Genomic DNA, 15,640 nt, shown 5'->3' with positions numbered 1-15,640 from the left:
AATGTGAAAACCATCTATCCAATTTGTTTGTTTCCAGGAGAACAATCCGTGCTATACTTGTTTGTTCGCTACAAGTTCGATTGGACTGAAACACTATACGGATATTATGCCGCTTTCCAACTGATTGGATTATTTATAGGTGAGCATTTTTATGGTAGTATATTTCCAATTCACACTTGACAGTAACGATACACATTTTATGACACAGGAATTAATATACAATCTATAATATACATAGATCTATGTTTTACGATTTCTGTATAACTGGTCCAGTAGCCCAAAAGTTATATGAAACAGGGCCCCGTATACTGATTATGCTGGTTATGAGCACTTGTATTTTTATTTTTTTTATTATTTTTTTTTACAATGGTTTATGGTCACTCCTTCAATAATGAAAAACACCCTGCATAACAAACAGCATACACAAGTTGTTACAACTTGAGATATGTGTCAGAAAGTGGTGCATTCAACGTTGTATAGCTGCTAACTTTAGCTGGAAACTCACTATCAGGTAGACCTGACAGGCGGACTTTTTCAGCCGTAACTGCCAGGTCTACCTGATAGTGAGTGGCTGGCTTTTGACTAACAGACATGCTGCTTTATGAGAATTGTACAAACTCGCATGACATACTATATGTCTATATAACATAAGTCGTACAATACCTATTCACTACAGTAATCGACCTTTCAATTATGACCACTCAACAGGAGATGTGTGATTAGATTAGGGTGTTTCCTAAAATGTTGCTTCATCCAATCTAACTTTTTAAGTGAAAAAAAGGTGAAATAAATAAACAGATATGTTTTTCAATCTAGAAAAAAAACTACTTTTTCCTGACTTGTGATTAGCAAAAGGTTTGGAATCGAGTAAACTAGCGAATCTCCCCATGCTACGGTTATGTTTCTTGCTAAAATGTTGCTTCATCCAATCTAACTTTTTAAGTGAAAAAAAGGTGAAATAAATAAACAGATATGTTTTTCAATCTAGAAAAAAAAACTACCTTTTCCTGACTTGTGATTAGCAAAAGGTTTGGAATCGAGTAAACTAGCGAATCTCCCCATGCTACGGTTATGTTTCTTGATAGTTAACGTATTAACTCGATAGTTAACCGATACTTACATACTTTCGGTGTCCGGAAAAAGCAAAGTCAAATATTGCTCCAGTGTGTTAACCGATCATGTTTCTCGATATTTAACGTATTAACAGCGATATGTTTCTTGATAGTTAACGTATTAACTCGATAGTTAACCGATACTTACATACTTTCGGTGTCCGGAAAAAGCAAAGTCAAATATTGCGCCAGTGTGTTAACCGATCATGTTTCTCGATATTTAACGTATTAACAGCGACAGTTAAATCTCACAGGTATTTCTTTCTCGATATTTAACGTATTAACAGCGACAGTTAAATCTCACAGGTATTTCGGTAAAGTTTCAAGTTATCCGTACATAATGTACATGTACATGCTGTGGAGCGCCTTCATCTCCCTGGTTCAGTTGGGCGTCTACGTGAAATGTTTCAGCAATGAGACAGGATACGAAACACCAGCAGGATGGCATGGGAATGTCAATTCAGACGAACTGAGAAGAGTAATCACGGATGAGAACGTGACCATTCCCGGATTTGATCCAATGATGATGAACAAGTTCCGAGGATTCATGGGACAAGTGCAAACACTAAATGATGACAATGACGCTACGGTAAGCCCAGTTTGTTGTCAAACGGAAAACGGAAAAAACGGATGACAAAAATTTACACCTATTCTGTACCAAATAGAGAAAAGTAAGCCCAGTTTGTTGTCAAACGGAAAACGGAAAAAACGGATGACAAAAATTTACACCTATTCTGTACCAAATAGAGAAAAGAAAAAAAGTACTATGGTCATAGCGGGCTTAATGAAACTGGAATTTCAAGTTAAAGGGTCATAGAGAAAAGAAAAAAAGTACTATGGTCATAGCGGGCTTAATGAAACTGGAATTTCAAGTTAAAGGGTTCATGACCTCCGGTTAGCAAGAAACTGGAATTTCAAGTTAAAGGGTTCATGACCTCCGGTTAGCAGTTGAACTCCTAGAGTCCTAGCAAATTTTAAGAGTTCAGTTAAGTAAAGGGACGCTAATTTTGGTTGCAAAAACTAGCTAATATTTGTAACTACTTTATTGAGACCTTTTTATATTACTTCCCTGGTGCATCTAACTGAAATGCTCTGTTCCAGGTAGACCGATACAACACACCTACGTACTCGATAAATCTGGCAACGGATAAGATCTTGCAGGAAAAGTACATGGCTATAACGGATTATGTGGAACCGGCCGCGTATAAAACTCACTTCATGGTGAATGATCTTATTGGTAAGTTCCCAAGAGAATCATTCACAAGTGAACAACCTCCGTGGCCGAGTGGGTATCACACTAGGCTGCACTCCGAAGGTCCCGGGTTCGATTCCCGGCGGGGTTGGGGTTTTTTTCGACTCTTCGTTTGGGGATTTTTTTCACCATTTACGAGCGATCTGATGGTCTGATGAAAATTACAATTCTAAATTATTTGCTCACAAGGTTAGACTCTTTACAAGTCATACCACACCAAACTGGATGGATACTCGAAAAGGTCCCCAACGAGGGCTTGGTGGGGGTATTTAAGAAGTATAGTAGCTCAGTGTTGGATGGTGAACTGTACAACTCACTCAGTAAGAGAGTTAAAATAACAACGGTGAAATAATTATGTCTTTCTTTTCAATTTCCAGGCAAAGGTTATGTGAAAAGTGTCCGAGTTGTAGAGGCCATGCGGGAAGTGGACAAAGAAGAATTTGCCCCCATGGATCCGCTGGACAAAGGTCATTACGACTACCCTATTGACCTGGGCTATGGCACCTGGATGGAACCTCCTTATCAAGTATGTCAGATGCATATCTCTGCCTTAACATGTGTAAAATGATTTGAGGGTTGAAGAGACAGAAAAAAGCTCAATAATCTTTGTTACGAATGAGCTCTTTTCAAAGATCCCAATGGGCAGTATTGAGAAGACTTATGGTCGTCTAGGTCTAGTCACAGATATTTATTAGACTTGTTTAATTCACCGAAAGCACTAAATTTTACAATATTGTTCAACACTTAAGAAACCAGGCAAACAAGAAACAAGCCCACCTGGTGAAAGACCACCCTCATGTAGATATCAAACACAAATTGTTTGTCGGTAAAAATCCAATGCTCACTGAGCGGACAGTAGCATTGCGACCCACCAAGTCAAAAATGGAGTGAGCTGAAAGACTACGTAGCGTAGGTGGAAGAAAATAAAGGAACAAAAGTACCTAATGTTGGATATCACAAGCGCTATCCATTTGGCGAATTTGTTTTCTGTTAAAGACGTAGGTGGAAGAAAATAAAGGAACAAAAGTACCTAATGTTGGATATCACAAGAGCTATCCATTTGGCGAATTTGTTTTCTGTTAAAGGATGTTTTTTGGTGGAGCGGGAGAGATGTAGAAGCTTACTCATGTGAAAATGTGTAATCTCATGTCCCTTCTTTACTTTAAACAGCACGAAAGGTATACAAATATACTGGGTCCTCTGGGTAACCAGTACCCAGAGGACGTAAAGGGGATTCAGAAATTTAAAAACGGAAATTTTTCTGGTCTACTTCCCAAATTGGACGGCGCTTTCTAAAATGGACGGAGCTGTTCAACTTTTTCTCTCAGAAATTTAAAAACGGAAATTTTTCTGGTCTACTTCCCAAATTGGACGGCGCTTTCTAAAATGGACGGTCAGAAATTTAAAAACGGAAATTTTTCTGGTCTACTTCCCAAATTGGACGGCGCTTTCTAAAATGGACGATGATAAAGACACGGGCTGTAACCAACACATCCATCCAGATTTTCTCGTTTGTTTGTCTGTTTTTGTTAGTTACTTTGATTGGAACTATAAAGTTTTAATTTCAAGAAATGCCTATATTAGAGCAATCCTACAAATCAAAATGACTATTAATCATTATAAAAAAAAATATTACAGGCGAAGGGAAGTTGAGATCAAGGCGAGTTCAGTTGGCACTCTCCAAATTTCCTCGGGATAAATTCATGTCCCACGAAAAGTATCCCGTTCTGACGTTACTCGATATTCCCCACAACATAGGACACAATGCTTTCATGGAATCGCCATCCGATGTAAGTAGCCTATCTCAACAGCCTTGAAGTAATGTCACACTTTGCCTTGACAGTATATCCCATAAAAAAAAAGCCCATCTCAACATCTGTATGTTCGAATGATAGTTCAACGAACGAAGTTTCAAGTTTTACCTTGACATCTTGAAAATTTTCCTTTAGCTTCTCTGTTTGTTGTCAAATTTTGGTGAAATGTACCAAAAAATCAAGCGTGCCGGGAGGCGCTCGAACGTCAATAGTTTGAAGCGCCACCCGGCCCATATTAACACGAAACATTCAATATACGTACCTAAAAGGATAATGGTCCATTTTCTTTAGCTTCTTTGTTTGTTGTCAAATTTTTGGTTCAATATACGTATACGTTCAATAAGTTCAATACATTCAATATACGTACAATAAGTTCAATATACGTACCTACATAAAGGATGATTCATTTTCCAGCACTGCTTGGTGTTGGAACTCCTCAGTGGTCATCTGAAATATGGTGACAAAGTTCTGGAGATAGGTACGGGATCAGGCTATTTGACCACCCTGTTTGGAGCCATGGTTGGTATCTCCGGGAAAGTCTACACCATAGAACACATCCCCGAGTTGTTGGAAGCCGCTCGGAAACGCGTCAAAGCCAAAGCTGAAACGTACATCAAACGAATTAATTTCTATGGTAAGTGACAGTGCCCGAAATAGAGAGAACTTTCTTTTGAATACACGTAGTTCAGCATAAAAAAAAGGTCAAATTTTGGTCAAATTTTGCAAAGAAAAAGTTGAGGTAAAGTTCATCAGCTCAAAGAAAACCAACATGAAATGAATTCCAAACTACTAATAGAAATTAAGCTGAAACGTACATCAAACGAATTAATTTCTATGGTAAGTGACAGAGCCCGAAATAGAGAGAACTTTCTTTTGAATACACGTAGTTGACCATAAAAAAGGTCTTTGAACTGTTTTTATTTCTCCTTGGTCAAATTTTGCAAAGAAAAAGTTGAGGTAAAGTTCATCAGGTCAAAGAAAACCAACATGAAATGAATTCCAAACTACTAATAGAAATTATAGTATAATAAACCTAGTATTTTCCATTCTCATTCACAGTTGGTCAAGGAAAAAATGGATTGCAAAAAGAAGCACCTTACTCAGCAATATACGTCTCTGGATCTGTTGACAATATACCAATTGAGGTAAGACTGTTAATAGTTGTATTTATATCATCAATAATGGTGAATATAATACCTACTTTTATTAAGGAGGTACCTTCATTTATAACTAAAATGGAACACTGTAAAACATGATTTCATGCCTTTTTCCTTAAATCTTATGAATTAATCGATATGTCCAAAAGTTTGTAATTGCAATTTGCAACAATGATTTGGTCCTACTTTCAGTTAATCAAACAACTCAAGCCTGGCGGAAGACTTCTCGTTCCAATCAAGTCAGATCCTAAGGAAGATCCAATCCTAACCATCATAGATCGGTACATGAACAATACTGTGGTTACAACTGAGGTCCAGTGCGTGTTTATTGAGCCATTGAGAGAGCTACAAGAGCAAAGATCTTTGAATCGAACTTGGGAGAACGATTTGATCGATGAATTCGATCGCAACACACCACCTACACGGTCAGTAGAAGATTTCAAAAACTACACTGGATGGTATCACACGGATAAATACTTTAAGGGCTTGTACGAATTGGTTAACGCAAGACCAAATCTGTTCACGATGGAGTTTGATCCAAAAATGTATAAAATTATCGGGACCAAACCAAAACCGACCTTTGATACCGAAGAACCGATAAAATATTAGTTAGGTGAGATGAAAGCAATGCAACAATCTACAGACGAATCTTTGTTAATTGAGCAGTCTGAGGGCATGTTTCGGTGAATATATTAACGTTGAGAAAATTGTACCTTGTTGCATCCAGCGGAAAATACCTTTAGGAGAGGAAAAAACATCAGTAACAGGTAACAGTCCATATGAAGCAAATGGACAGAAGCAAATGAAAGGAATAGTTAAATGGAAAACGAGTAGAAACAGGACAAAAAGTAGTAGGTTAAGTAGGTACATAGGTAGTTTCAATAAATAAATCCATCATCAATACATTTCCCAAGATTATTTTATTAGACTTGTTTAATTCACCGAAAGCACTAAATTTTACAATATTGTTCAACACTTAAGAAACCAGGCAAACAAGAAACAAGCCCACCTGGTGAAAGACCACCCTCATGTAGATATCAAACACAAATTGTTTGTCGGTAAAAATCCAATGCTCACTGAGCGGACAGTAGCATTGCGACCCACCAAGTCAAAAATGGAGTGAGCTGAAAGACTACGTAGCGTAGGTGGAAGAAAATAAAGGAACAAAAGTACCTAATGTTGGATATCACAAGAGCTATCCATTTGGCGAATTTGTTTTCTGTTAAAGAATGTTTTTTGGTGGAGCGGGAGAGATGTAGAAGCTTACTCATGTGAAAATGTGTAATCTCATGTCCCTTCTTTACTTTAAACAGCACGAAAGGTATACAAATATACTGGGTCCTCTGGGTAACCAGTACCCAGAGGACGTAAAGGGGATTCAGAAATTTAAAAACGGAAATTTTTCTGGTCTACTTCCCAAATTGGACGGCGCTTTCTAAAATGGACGGAGCTGTTCAACTTTTTCTCGTTAATTTTATTACTATCGACCTAGTCCACTAGGGTAAGGTATATAGAAGCCTTTTGTCTTTTCGAGTCGTTCGCGGGGCACCCTGTAGATAAATTAGTAAAATGGAATTTTTTGAACTTTGTAGCATTGCACGTACATAGCTGACCAATTAATATAAGAGAAAGTCAAACGAAATGAAAATTATTTGTTAATTAGAACAAAATCGTATACCTAAACTTAAACGGTACTTCTAATCTTTCTTGTTTTCATTTACTCGTAGGTAGTAGGTACGTAGGCTGAGATCATCTCAGACCTAAAGGGAATATTTTAAATATTATTGATTTTTTTGTTAAATTGTGTGATGAAAGAATACAAATTTGATACAATCAATACCCGTCTGATTTGGTTTTTATTGTAAAAAGGCATATTATATTTGGTTGGTTGTTCTTTAAAAACCTTTACAAGATAAGCCCTAATAGTTTAGTTTGTTTTGATCATTCTTCTTCGTAATCCTTTTTCTATTCTCTTCATTGTATGCTTTATGTTGCATAAGCCCTAATAGTTTAGTTTGTTTTGATCATTCTTCTTCGTAATCCTTTTTCTATTCTCTTCATTGTATGCTTTATGTTGCTCTAGCTACTGCTTCGGTGTTCTTTTTCTACAGCTACACTTTCATAGTCGGTGAAAGAGATGGAGGGCGTTATTAATAGTAATCTTTGTACCATCATGCCTTCATCTCTTTTTTATATATATATTAATAAATTTACTTTTAGTTTGTATCAAATGTTTATGTAATAATGGTAATAACCACAATTATATGCACATACATAAGTAAACATATCCCAGCATAAAGGTAACATTATTATTAATTAATGGGGGATAGGGGAATAAAAATTACATTTTTGCTACCTTCCGTATTTTTGTTTTTATTATTTTTTCTTGAACAAAAGACATAAATATTAAATCTTTAGACTCAAACTGTAGAAATTAGAACAGAATAACACAGAGGTTAAATCAAGAAAAAAAATTCAAGGACTCCACCCCGTCATTGAGTAAGTTTAACATTACATTACATTACATTAACAAGCTTCGTTTGAAATAACATGACTAGGAAATGGTTAGACACAAGCATAAAACATAATCATGATAACTTTGGAAAAAGGTTCATGTTTAGAATTGGTTCTTTTTTCGAAGATATTTACAAATTGTTAAATGTTTACAGATTCTTAAACCTCAACTAAAGTTTGGAGGTAGAATGGTCTTTGTCCATAAAAGGCCAGAATTGGACAAGCATGCACTCTGTGTATATCACAAGTTTCGTAATCTAACTGACATGATGGATTGCATCCACAGCAGTGTATATCTACCACCATTGATGGATCTGCAAACTCAACTCAGCTTGAATAATACGTACAAATATAACGCTAGCAGAAGATTGCATCCAGAGCAGTGGTTCACCGGCGACTATTATGGATGCTACTTTGACAAAAGTCAGAAGGAAACTCGTATATTCGAGTCTGACTATGACAATCCAACACCTAAGCTTACACCCTTTGGTATGAGATCACCTCTATGGTGGAATGCTGATGAAGAGTATGAGGTCAGGTGATGCTACTCTGCCCAGTGCCCATATACTACAACTACATCTTAATGATCTCTAATACATTTATGAATATCTCAAGAAATAAAGTAAAACGAAACATCTATAACAGTAAAGTCGTCAAGAGGGTTCCTCTTACCCAGAAAAGTAATTTATCTCAAAGAGGAGACATTTTTCCCTCACCAAATAATTAGGATTGAGCTAGGAAGGTGACTAGGAACTAAATGTCACACCAGCCTGGTGTTGATCTCACGAGGGTGACAGCAAAAGCCGAACTGTTGAAATGGAAAAGAAAGAGGGTGACATGTTTGTAAATACAGCATAATGAAAGTGTCATATCGAATCTCTTTTCATTTAAAATTACATTGTAAAGCAATAGCAGTGACTTGAAGCAATTGACTCCCTAGTTATAAATTTATAGTCCAAGGCCCATTTCACATCTGAATGACAGTGTTTAGCATATTACAAAGTGTCGGATATACGACAGTAAAAGGCAATATGCCGTATGTACGTAGCACCTAGATTGCATACTCCAGCAGTGACTTGAAGCAATTGACTCCCTAGTTATAAATTTATAGTCCAAGGCCCATTTCACATCTGAATGACAGTGTTTAGCATATTATAAAGTGTCGGATATACGACAGTAAAAGGCAATATGCCGTATGTACGTAGCACCTAGATTGCATACTCGATCCTTACTTGAAAATATTGGGACGCGCGTAGGAAAATGACATAATAATCAATTCCTTTGCATTAGTAAACAACAACAACAACAACAATTTTTAATAAATATGGAAAAATAAATGCCAGCAGATAGGGGGAAAATGACGAAGGGGGTGAATCATGATAAAATAATACTCAGGGACCAGCTTACCAATACATGTGGTAATGTTTCATTTGATATTATGAGTACTACAGGGGACAACTTGGAAAACTTAACTTTTCTGGCATTTGTTTCCCGACCCCTAGTCTGTATTAAAGTCCTAAAAGCAGATATTTGTAGTTCAGTATTTCCTAATGTTGAATTTATGAGTCACTTCAAATTTGAACTTTGGAAAAAAGCCTTTGACGTTTTGAGTGCATTTGTTTCCCGACCCCTAGTCTGTATTAAAGTCCTAAAAGCAGATATTTGTATTTCAGTATTTCCTAATGTTGAATTTATGAGTCGCTTCAAATTTGAACTTTGGAAAAAAGCCTTTGACGTTTTGAGGAAAACTGAAATATTCCTGCATGGCTCTGATGACAGCTGCAAAAAAGACTTTAAATGGTAAACCAAAATTTCATCTCATGGATGGTCTACTATTTTTTAAACATAAATATCATTAAAAAATCTAATTAGTCAAAATATAAAAATACATCATTTGAAACATAAAACAGCAAAAAGTTGAAAAAAGTTGACGCAAATAGCTCGTCACTCACTCCTATTTTATTAGTAGACATTAACTTTTATATTGGAACTTGTTCATGGTTGGATAAAAGGTATTAGTATGCTAGATATTTCTATAAAATTTAGGAGCCCTTCGAAATCTCAGCAAAAATGACAAGGCGGCATAAAGCCTGGTTTGACTCTGGCAGTTAAAAAGGTTGCCTCTGATACCAAAATCATAGGGTACATGTGCAGTTGGTATTCAATATTGGTCCTATATTGACAACAGGCCTACCACAGGGTAGATAGATTATTTGGTGAAACGGTTTTGGTGGTAAACAGATGCCATTTTCTACACTATACGACCCATGGATCATGCAGGCTGTCATAGGAAATAGATTAACATTATCTTAAGTTTTCATTATAATCTTATACGTAGATATGTATGTAGTAAGCAAACTATGTAGGTAACTCGATGGGTATCACATTAGACTTGCACAAAGCGACGCGTCGGAGGCCCTGTCCTGGATTGTATTCCTGGAAGAATGCAAGTTTTCGGCTTAAAACCGATATGTCAATCCAGTGAATCAACAAGAAATGACCTGCAAGTGTTGAATGAGAAGCAACTATTTCCCGAGAAAAAGGAACATTTAATTAAACATACAAAAATATAAAAATGCTCTGTATTAAGCTTTAAGTAGAAAAAAGTTCATATAGGATTTAGAATATTATTCTCACCTCTACATAATAGGTAGGTAAGTAGTTGAGGTTGTAGAAACCATCCTCTCATTCCTGTGTCCAGTTGTAGCATCTCTTTCTGTAATCGGGAAATCCAAAGATATCCGTTGTCTGCCCGTTGTCTAGGAGGACCTGTAGGAGGAAACATCAAGTTTCATCATGTCACTACAGAGAATCGAAACCCAGTCCCAACCTACATACAAGACCTACAGTTTAACTCTGAGTTGCTGAAGCCATCTATTTTTCTGTGCTCTAGATAGGTACCTCTGGTATAAGATAACATATTTTATCCCATGGACCCATGATGCTAGTGGTGCATTGATTTGATTGAAAGGATCATGATGTTTGATAGTTTTATTGAGAAGTAAGAAGGGCTTGGAATATGAAGCGGTGTTTTTGACAAGTTGTGTGAGGTAGGTATAGTGGGGAGGGATTTCACGCTATCTGAATCTAGATATCACGTATAGATCTTGACAGGCCTGAGGATTATAAAGGATTAAACCAAACTATAGTTTATTGCTGCACAAGGAGAGATTTTGCCTTTGACTCCGACTCTTCGAGTTTCGTGACTGAGAAAAACTTTCAAAGTCTCTCCTCGTCAGCCTAGTTAGCTTGGTTGGTAGCGCGTCTGTCTTGCAAGCGCTAAGCCGCAGTTTCGATTCCCGCCCTGGGCGGATTTTATCCTGAATGGATAATGTTCGTTCTCGGAACGGCTGGCTTTCTCCTAACCTGCCTTTCTTCTCTCTTTGATTTTGGACGATAAGACATTGACAGTTACAGTTCTCTCTGTCAAACCTCTTCAAAAAAGTCTCATAAATTATTTTCCCAAGACTGGCGTTTATCCTGCCTATGTATGGGGGTACCTACATACATATGTATTTCAGTCATTTCACCATCATCATAGTCAAAATATAAAAATACATCATTTGAAACATAAAACAGCAAAAAGTTGAAAAAAGTTGACGCAAATAGCTCGTCACTCACTCCTACTTTATTACTAGACATAAAAACTTTTATAATTATTGGAACTTGTTCATGGTTGGATAAAAGGTATTAGTATGCTAGATATTTCTATAAAATCATTTCACCATCATCAGTCATCTCAAGCTCATACAGATTTAAATTCTCTGAAGGGACTGAATAGGGTCAGAATGATATCTTCATAGTAGCTTTTCTTTTAATGTTTTGATTCCCAGTAAAGCTTTGAATTTCTCTCTAATTAATAAAGCAATCAAAAGAATTTTTCGCTTCTAGAGAGAGAAAAATGATCATTTTTAATAATTTTCCAATTATTTATTTCGAATTTGATCTTTCCAGTCGTCCAAAATTATGCGCAAGGTTGTGTCGGGGAGGGAGGGGGAGTTTCTTTGTATTTGCCATTTAATTATGATTTTACTGAGTGGGAGAGATGTAGCGTGGTTAACTGGAAATGACAATTGTAATAAAGATATAGGTGCTTAGCTTTTTCATTTATTTATTTTTTTTTTCTTTCAGCTATTCATATTGGGGCAAAGTCTTTATGGACAGGATAGGGAAAAGTCAGCCATTCCGAGAACGAACCTAATCCGTTTATTATAAAGTTTACCTCGGGCGGGAATCGAAACCGTGACCCAGCGCTTACAAAGCAGACGCGCTACCCTCCAAGCTAACTAGACTGACATATATGTAACTGGATTCACTCATACCTACTTTAAAAAAAATGACAAGGCGGCATAAAGCCTGGTTTGACTCTGGCAGTTAAAAAGGTTGCCTCTGATACCAAAATCATAGGGTACATGTGCAGGTACACTTCACAAGTATATAGGGTGTAACATATTGTGCAATCTCAGCAAAAATGACAAGGCGGCATAAAGCCTGGTTTGACTCTGGCAGTTAAAAAGGTTGCCTCTGATACCAAAATCATAGGGTAGGTACATGTGCAGGTACACTTCACAAGTGTAACATATTATGCTATACAATCAGGTAAGTTGGGCCTTTGTAGTGATACACATCAAACCATAGGTTCACAACTACATTTTGACAGATAACGAAAAATTCTGCCACTGCCCCATACATTTTTACAGAGAGAGACCAAAAAAATAATTTGATTTGAAAAAGAGAAAAATAAACATATAACCGACCTAAATATTAATAATATCTACAAATAATTTCATTTTGGCAACCTCCGGGTGATTTCACTAATTGGGTATTTTTTCCGCTATGAAAATAAATACACAGCATATATGTACACCTACTGTTGTGTAAAATTTAGACGGGTAAGAGGGAAGGTGGGTAGGGAGATTTTTGGGCATAAAAAAAGTCGAAATTCATATACAAAAAGGTACCCATGGCACATCAAAAATATGATGAGTCTTAGTTGTCCTAAAAAAAAATTACACGTTGTTATATGTGAAGCGGATTTATTTGACTCATACAACAAAATAGTACTTGATATCCATTGTAACAGGTGTCATGGCAAAATCTAATTATCTTGATTAAAACTTGGGCATAAAAAAAGTCGAAATTCATATACAAAAAGGTACCCATGGCACATCAAAAATATGATGAGTCTTAGTTGTCCTAAAAAAAATTACACGTTGTTATATGTGAAGCGGATTTATTTGACTCATACAACAAAATAGTACTTGATATCCATTGAAACAGGTGTCATGGCAAAATCTAATTATCTTGATTAAAAGAAACAGATCACATAAGCTAATGGATAAAAAACGACGCATTAATGAAGAGAACACTCGTAATCCTTCAACTTTATTTGCGCTTTCCTCTTCAACTCTTATGTAGAGGAGAAAACTTTGGTAAGCCAGAAAAATGAACAGACACCAAATCGTGAAGAAAACAATAAAAGAAACTCATAACAAGGACTGAAAGAAATGAAAAATATACTTAGCTCCTTTTTCGATTTTTATGTTTTTCTAGTCTGAAAATCGTAATCCTTCAACTTTATTTGCGCTTTCCTCTTCAACTCTTATGTAGAGGAGAAAACTTTGGTAAGCCAGAAGAATGAACAGACACCAAATCGTGAAGAAAACAATAAAAGAAACTCATAACAAGGACTGAAAGAAATTAAAAATATACTTAGCTCCTTTTTCGATTTTTATGTTTTTCTAGTCTGAAAGATATTGATTTAGTTTAGTAGATAATGTAGATATACTTACCTATATGGAGAACTCTTAAAAACTTTGACTACTTGGGTAGACGCCTCATATTCTAGAGTCTGTTGGCCCTGAAGAGGATAAAATACAAAGGCCTTTGGATTGAAAGCATCAACTCGTAATCCTTCAACTTTATTTGCGCTTTCCTCTTCAACTCTTATGTAGAGGAGAAAACTTTGGTAAGCCAGAAGAATGAACAGACACTAAATCGTGAAGAAAACGATAAAAGAAACTCATAACAAGGACTGAAACAAATGAAAAATATACTTAGCTCCTTTTTCGATTTTTATGTTTTTCTAGTCTGAAAGATATTGATTTAGTTTAGTAGATATACTTACCTATAGGAGAACTCTTAAAAACTTTGACTACTTGGGTAGACGCCTCATATTCTAAAGTCTGTTGGCCCTGAAGAGGATAAAATACAAAGGCCTTTGGATTGAAAGCATCAATTTGCTGGCGGCCATTTTATTACTTTTTCTTTAATCCCTCCTATAATACAAAGGAGGATGGTATCTGTAATGTACAACAAAGGTGATAAAGGTTTACCGAGGGGGGAAGGTATCCTACAGCTTTGAAGGTGAGTCCCCACACATATAGTATTGTTATATGAAATTCGTATAGCCTGTGTGATGAGCAGGCTCATTGTATATCATTCGGCAATTGAAAAGTCAAATTGCAAGCACAATGAAACCCAAAAGTTAGCGAATTCTTAAGTGAAGGTGGATTTACCTTCATTTGGCGACACGCTAATAGTCTCCTCTAATTTTATTAACCTCATTCAGCCTAATGGGGGTCGGGAAAAGTGAGCAGGACGTGATTGCCCAAATGGTCAACCATCCGGATACCAACCATTAGCCGTTTTATATCATTCTGTACTGAAATATAAACAAAATATAAACATACCATTTTTTTTTTTTTTTAATTGGGCTTTATACCAGGTCGTTCTTGCCAGTTTAACGTCTTAATTATGTATTATCCTCATGCAAATGTAGTATGGTTGCTATTACACATATTGCCTGGATATACATAAATAGATTTTCCCATTGTTTTATAAGCCTGGCTAGGTTTAGCATGTTAACCTCCATATTCTGTTTATTGTATTGTGTTTAGTACGGGTACAAGAAGCTCACATCATTATTGCATCCTCAAACAGATGTTATAAGTACGCAAGAAGTTTTGCTTTGGAGTTTGTTTCATTTAATAAACTAAATTTTAATGTAATGAAATATCTTTGAAATAGGAGAGAAGGAGAGGTGAAATAATTTGAAAATTTCGAAATCCCAAAAAAAAAAAACAAATCAATCAATACATCTTGTATGCAATCAAAAATATGGGCAAAAATGTATTAAGTCTTTCTAGTATCCATCATAAGCGGTTTTAACGATATAAATTTTAGTAAGCGTTGTGTTTTACTTGGTCATGGGCTACGCAGCTTTACAAATTAGCGTTTCAAAACTAGGCTTGGCAGAAAAGAATAAGGGATCACCTGGTTAGAGGATTAAAATATCCACATCAATATGGGATCAGGATCAGAGCTAGAGATTATCCCAGAACCAGGGATTATCCTGTGAAGAATCAGGGCCGATCTAGGGGATATGGAAAATGAGAAGAATCTAAAATGTTAAACACTCTGTATCAATGGACAGGGCCAAGAGCCAAGTTTAAACTTGGTTTAACATTAACACATAGGGTTGAGCAATCTGATTGGTTAGTTTAAAATTCAGCCCATCAGAAATTGGTTTAATTTAAATTAACTTTAAAAACTCATACTGAGGTCTCGGCCATTCATTATTTCATTTAATAAAAACACACTTTAACCACACGAAATACTACGGCCTTCTTACAGCTGTTTAGTACTCCGTAGGGCTTATTAAAATGAAAATCGGTCAACAGTGAGCTGAACATCCTCAGATGTGTCCATAAAACCATGCCTGTAATGTTTAGTACTCCGTAGGGCTTATTAAAATGAAAATCGGTCAACAGTGAGCTGAACATCCTCAGA

At 36.2% G+C, this 15,640-nt stretch overlaps 3 protein-coding genes and 1 long non-coding RNA gene across 4 annotated transcripts; all 4 read left to right on the top strand.

The window, feature by feature from the left end:
* The first annotated feature begins 1,098 nt into the window (after positions 1-1,098).
* LOC103505945 lies at positions 1,099-3,059 on the top strand. Its single transcript, XM_026821124.1, has 5 exons — positions 1,099-1,192; positions 1,385-1,701; positions 2,214-2,349; positions 2,742-2,890; positions 2,997-3,059. The coding sequence occupies exons 2-5, from the start codon at positions 1,453-1,455 to the stop codon at positions 3,057-3,059; spliced, it is 597 nt and encodes a 198-aa protein (XP_026676925.1). The 5' UTR covers positions 1,099-1,192; positions 1,385-1,452.
* LOC113466057 lies at positions 3,060-3,606 on the top strand. Its single transcript, XR_003390587.1, has 2 exons — positions 3,060-3,277; positions 3,367-3,606. It is a non-coding gene; the product is annotated as an uncharacterized LOC113466057 (long non-coding RNA).
* Positions 3,607-4,008: 402 nt separating this feature from the next.
* Positions 4,009-7,036, top strand: LOC103505937 (protein-L-isoaspartate O-methyltransferase 1-like). Its single transcript, XM_008470310.3, has 4 exons — positions 4,009-4,154; positions 4,593-4,812; positions 5,238-5,323; positions 5,528-7,036. The coding sequence occupies exons 1-4, from the start codon at positions 4,068-4,070 to the stop codon at positions 5,942-5,944; spliced, it is 810 nt and encodes a 269-aa protein (XP_008468532.1). The 5' UTR covers positions 4,009-4,067; the 3' UTR covers positions 5,945-7,036.
* A 692-nt stretch (positions 7,037-7,728) lies between these two features.
* On the top strand, positions 7,729-8,718 carry LOC103505932. Its single transcript, XM_008470305.3, has 2 exons — positions 7,729-7,834; positions 8,005-8,718. The coding sequence occupies exon 2, from the start codon at positions 8,038-8,040 to the stop codon at positions 8,389-8,391; it is 354 nt and encodes a 117-aa protein (XP_008468527.1). The 5' UTR covers positions 7,729-7,834; positions 8,005-8,037; the 3' UTR covers positions 8,392-8,718.
* Positions 8,719-15,640: the final 6,922 nt, after the last annotated feature.

Source organism: Diaphorina citri, unplaced genomic scaffold (assembly GCF_000475195.1).
Source record: "Diaphorina citri unplaced genomic scaffold, Diaci psyllid genome assembly version 1.1 scaffold205, whole genome shotgun sequence".
NCBI lineage: Eukaryota > Metazoa > Arthropoda > Insecta > Hemiptera > Psyllidae > Diaphorina > Diaphorina citri.
Note: the sequence above shows the minus strand (reverse complement) of the source record. Positions and strands in the feature narration are given on the sequence as shown.

Coding starts and splice junctions, on each gene's coding strand:
- LOC103505937 (XM_008470310.3), top strand. CDS start 4,068: ATGTCCCACGAAAAGTATCCCGTTCTGACGTTACTCGATATTCCCCAC. Junction 4,155..4,592: donor TCATGGAATCGCCATCCGAT/GTAAGTAGCCTA, acceptor TTCATTTTCCAG/CACTGCTTGGTGTTGGAACT. Junction 4,813..5,237: donor CAAACGAATTAATTTCTATG/GTAAGTGACAGT, acceptor TCTCATTCACAG/TTGGTCAAGGAAAAAATGGA.
- LOC103505945 (XM_026821124.1), top strand. CDS start 1,453: ATGTACATGTACATGCTGTGGAGCGCCTTCATCTCCCTGGTTCAGTTG. Junction 1,702..2,213: donor ATGATGACAATGACGCTACG/GTAAGCCCAGTT, acceptor GCTCTGTTCCAG/GTAGACCGATACAACACACC. Junction 2,891..2,996: donor GGATGGAACCTCCTTATCAA/GTATGTCAGATG, acceptor CTCTTTTCAAAG/ATCCCAATGGGCAGTATTGA.
- LOC103505932 (XM_008470305.3), top strand. CDS start 8,038: ATGGTCTTTGTCCATAAAAGGCCAGAATTGGACAAGCATGCACTCTGT.